The following is a 4,016-nucleotide window of genomic DNA, read 5'->3' as shown; positions in this document are numbered from 1 at the left end:
GCACACTATTTTCTATGGAATAAAGCATTGCTTTAGAATATTGCTTTGTTCAAACTTTTGAGATTATGTGATGCAAATATGTGTTTTCTAATGAGGTCAGTTAATCTCGATCTTTTTGTCATGTTTCAAAAGAAGAGATATGTATCTGCGTACCTAAGATGCTAAAGTGTAAGTCTACAACATGTTCTAATTTTATTTGTTTTGCTAGCATTGTGGAAGAAGATATGAGTCCTTTTTTATGCATCCTTCCACCTTTATTTTCAGCTTTGTAAATAATTTTCTATTAATATAAAGCATTTTACAAAATAAAACCAAACTAAGATGCATGCAAAATAAATTGAAATCAAGATCTGCTGTGCTATTCCAAAAAAAGTAAATGCAGAGAAAATTTGATGTAAATATATTTTTCAACAATTTCTTTAAAAAGTTGTAACAAATATGAGATCAACATTTTTGCAAAAAGTAATAACATAACTAATCGAATTGCATGATTTTCAAGCTCCAATGACGCATTTGTAAGTGCGCTTGTGCTTCTTGTGTGCCTGAAATTGAAAATGCAGTGGGGGCAAGTGGAAGTCCTAGGCAAATATGGCATAATAGATACCCACCTCGCGGATTCTCAGCCACATGATTCCAATTTGAATGTTGTACACTAGCTACTCACGTTGATATTCATAGAGATTGGTGAACAGCAAATTTGGATATATAAAAATACCACAAAGAAACATAATAATTATATTGATATTAATAGTTAAACGGAAGGAGAATTTTTGAATGAAGGAAACAAAGTAAAAAACAACAACAACAACAACAACGTCTGAATGCATTGAGGACAACTCTAGCTCTGCTGTCGTTAAATAATTTAATGTATATTGGTCGCCTGGCTTTTCCAGTGCAGATTAAAGAAAGCCTACGTCTAATTCAGTTGAAATGAAGCTTTAAAAATAAAGCAGTAAAACCCTAAAATCACAACAAAAAACTCTGTGCCCTTCTTTCTTATTTATTTCTCAAAGTGTTGCACGACGAACTCAAACATCATTCAATTCAGAGTCGCCCGACTCTATGCCGTTTAATAAACCAAACGAGCCCGCGATGAAATAAAAGGAACTCAAGGCCAACATCAGAAACAGAATTTGCGATTGGAATTCAACTTACCATTGTTCTTTAAACCTACGGAATTCCAAGTCCTCCTCCGGGGATCCAGCCGGACCGGCGTCGAGAGCTTCAATCTCTCGCCATCGGTTCAACAGCGCGCGCTCCTCTCTTTCCCTCACTGCAATCTCCATATCCCTGATCGTCTGGAAGTCCAACTCGTCCGACCGTAATCGATCTTGAGAAGATCGTCGGCGAAAAGCACAGAATAATGTGTTCGTCATCACCCCGTTCCACTCATTTCTATTTAAACGAAGACGAAGGACCGGGAGAATTCACTGTCGAAATTGGCGAGGAGGTCTTGAGCTTCCCTGTTTTTTCGATCGAGGAGGGTCGATGATCAGTGAGGAGAAATTCGAGAAACGGCATTGCTGCTCCTGATAGTGGGCGTTTATTTTGAATTTGCTTGAGTTGCTTCTTCCCCCGTCCCTCGTTTCTCTTCGTAGAATAGATATCGAGTACCCAAGCGGCCAAAAACCTGGAAATTCATGGCGGGAGCTAGTGTTGTCTCCATGGTAATGGGGCGAAAAACGGGGGAAATTTTCCCATTGACGAACTTGTAAAATGGTAAAGGTGTCCGCCCGGTGCCTTTTGCGGTTGCGTGGTAAACGTCTTTAAGACGGGGTGCTTGCCCTTAATGGCAGAGGTAAAAAATAAACAAATTTGCAATTAATTGTTTTAAAAAAAATTGCACAGGGGTCAAAAATAAACAAATATGCAATATTTATATTTAAAAAAATAAAATGTGAATTGGCAGATGGTTATTAAAAATAAATAATTACTTAATGAATTCATATAAAAAATAAATAATTAAATGCAGATTGGAAGATGATTATAAAAATATAAATAATTATTTAATGAATTAATAATAAAAATGCTTAATTATTTAATTAGTAATAAAAATTGGATTTTGTATTCATGGAAGGACATGAGTTAGGATAGGTTTTGCTACTAGAAAAGCAAAAGCAGAAATAGAATATTATTTATTAATTTATTTGGTATTTTAAATTACTGTTTTTATTAGTATTTTAAGTTATAATTTATAAGGATACAGTTATTTTTTAATAAAAAATATATATTGTATTATATTCAATATTAATACAAGGGGTATAAAAGTGTTTCACAGTTTAAGATTGGATTCCATTTCCATTTGAATTTAGGGAAAATAACATTTTAAATAGATATATTTTACATTTATAGATATTAATATATGATTAAAATTTAATAAAATTGAAAATAAGTATTTAATGGTTTAGTTTGTGTGAAAATAAGGTATTTTTAGTATTGATAGGTGTTTTCTTATTGAATATTGGCAAAATAATTTTTCTTTAATTCAATTCTTTATCTTAAGGTTATAAATGAAAAACGTTAGCATATCTTATTATCTACTCTATATTAATGGATCGAATTTCAAATATTTACCTCTTCAAATTTACCTAATACAATTATGAAATTGCCATGCAAATTATCAAATTATCAATAACATCACAAGAATACATGTTTACCTTTACACATTTACTTAATACAATTATGAAATTACCATGCATGTTATAAAATAACAAATAGCATCATCTAAATACATGAGTTTATAGAATGAATGGTTTATAAAACTAATAGTTGTACTAAAGCCATTAGTTTTCCGAGCTTATGGCCTAAAAACAAATTACAAAGTAGTCTTCAAGCCTTTAAATAAGTCATATCACAAATAGATTAATACATCTATACATACTTAATAGTTAGAACATGTATATTTTTCAAAAAAAAACATTCAAATCTAAAGAGATAAGAATAAAATATAGATAACACATTAAATGAAAAAAGTATTTATTTGATGATTATTGTTTTATTTTTATTTTATTTTTATTTTTTAAGCATGTTTGTTTAAAAAGGCTTAGGAAATGCTCAAACGTAAAATGTTTATGATTTTCATATCTAAGTTATATCTTCTTTGATATGAAATTTTTGAATTGAAGCTTCCATGATCCATATTGATTAAAGAACAAAAAAAACTATGTAGAAATCAGATAATAGAAATTTATCATCAAGACAAGATGAATTGGAAAAAAAGTTTTCATCTATTGAATTAAGAAAATAACCCTAAATCCATGAGAAAGTTAATTGGCTTTGAGCATACCTAAATTGTTTCCTTTAACTAATCTTATATTTATCTAAACAGTTTAGTGATTTTAATTAAGTTAATGAAATTGTTTTGTAGACGAGTATCTTTCACTTTCTTATAAAACTTATTAAGAAATAATACTAATAATAATAAAATAGACCATGTTCATTAGTTTGCAAGGATTATCCACTTGCAGGGCTTATTTGACAGGACTAAAGAATATAATACTCCGCTTATAAGCCTTACCCAATAAGACTGAAGGATATAATGAATATAAAGATATAATGAACATGGATCGAACAAATCATTAAGGGCATGAATATGCATGATATTTGTGAAGGAAATTAGAATTTACTTTGATCTAAACTTACATCTGTCTTAACTCATATTTATGGCCGAAATTAGGGTTTACTTTTATCTAACTAAATTATCAACCTACATCCATCTTAACTCCAGATCTACCAAAGAGGATCGAACTATCTAACTAAATTACCAACCTACATCCATCTTAACTCCAAATCTACCAAGGGCACAGAAGGATCAAATTAGAGTTTACTTTGATCTAACTAAATTACCAACCTACATCCATCTTAACTCGAGATCTACCAAGCGCCCAAAGGATCGAATCTCCTTTGATCTAACTAAATTACCAATTTACATCCATCTTAACTCCAGATCTACCAAGCAAATTACCAACCTACATCCATCTTAACACCAAATCTACCAAGGGCACAGAAGGATTAAA

The 4,016-nt window shown here is 30.9% G+C and overlaps 1 protein-coding gene across 2 annotated transcripts in view; it reads right to left on the bottom strand.

Moving 5' to 3' along the window:
* LOC149176028 (P-loop containing nucleoside triphosphate hydrolases superfamily protein) overlaps window positions 1–1,748 on the bottom strand; it is a 150,004-nt gene extending 148,256 nt beyond the window's left edge. For both annotated transcript variants that reach the window (XM_089419835.1, XM_089419836.1), the window contains exon 1: window positions 1,156–1,748. In XM_089419835.1, coding sequence (XP_089275961.1) covers window positions 1,156–1,376 — 221 coding nt within the window. In that variant the 5' untranslated portion in view covers window positions 1,377–1,748. The remainder of the gene's footprint in view (window positions 1–1,155) is intronic.
* Between the last annotated feature and the right edge of the window lie 2,268 nt (window positions 1,749–4,016).

The sequence above is a fragment of the Pinus tabuliformis genome, chromosome 4_1 (genome assembly GCF_031772625.1).
Source record: "Pinus tabuliformis cultivar Carrire ecotype Pingquan chromosome 4_1, CPIR1, whole genome shotgun sequence".
Taxonomy (NCBI): Eukaryota; Viridiplantae; Streptophyta; class Pinopsida; order Pinales; family Pinaceae; genus Pinus; species Pinus tabuliformis.
The sequence above is the reverse complement of the archived record's forward strand: the minus strand, read 5'-3'. Positions and strand labels throughout refer to the sequence as shown.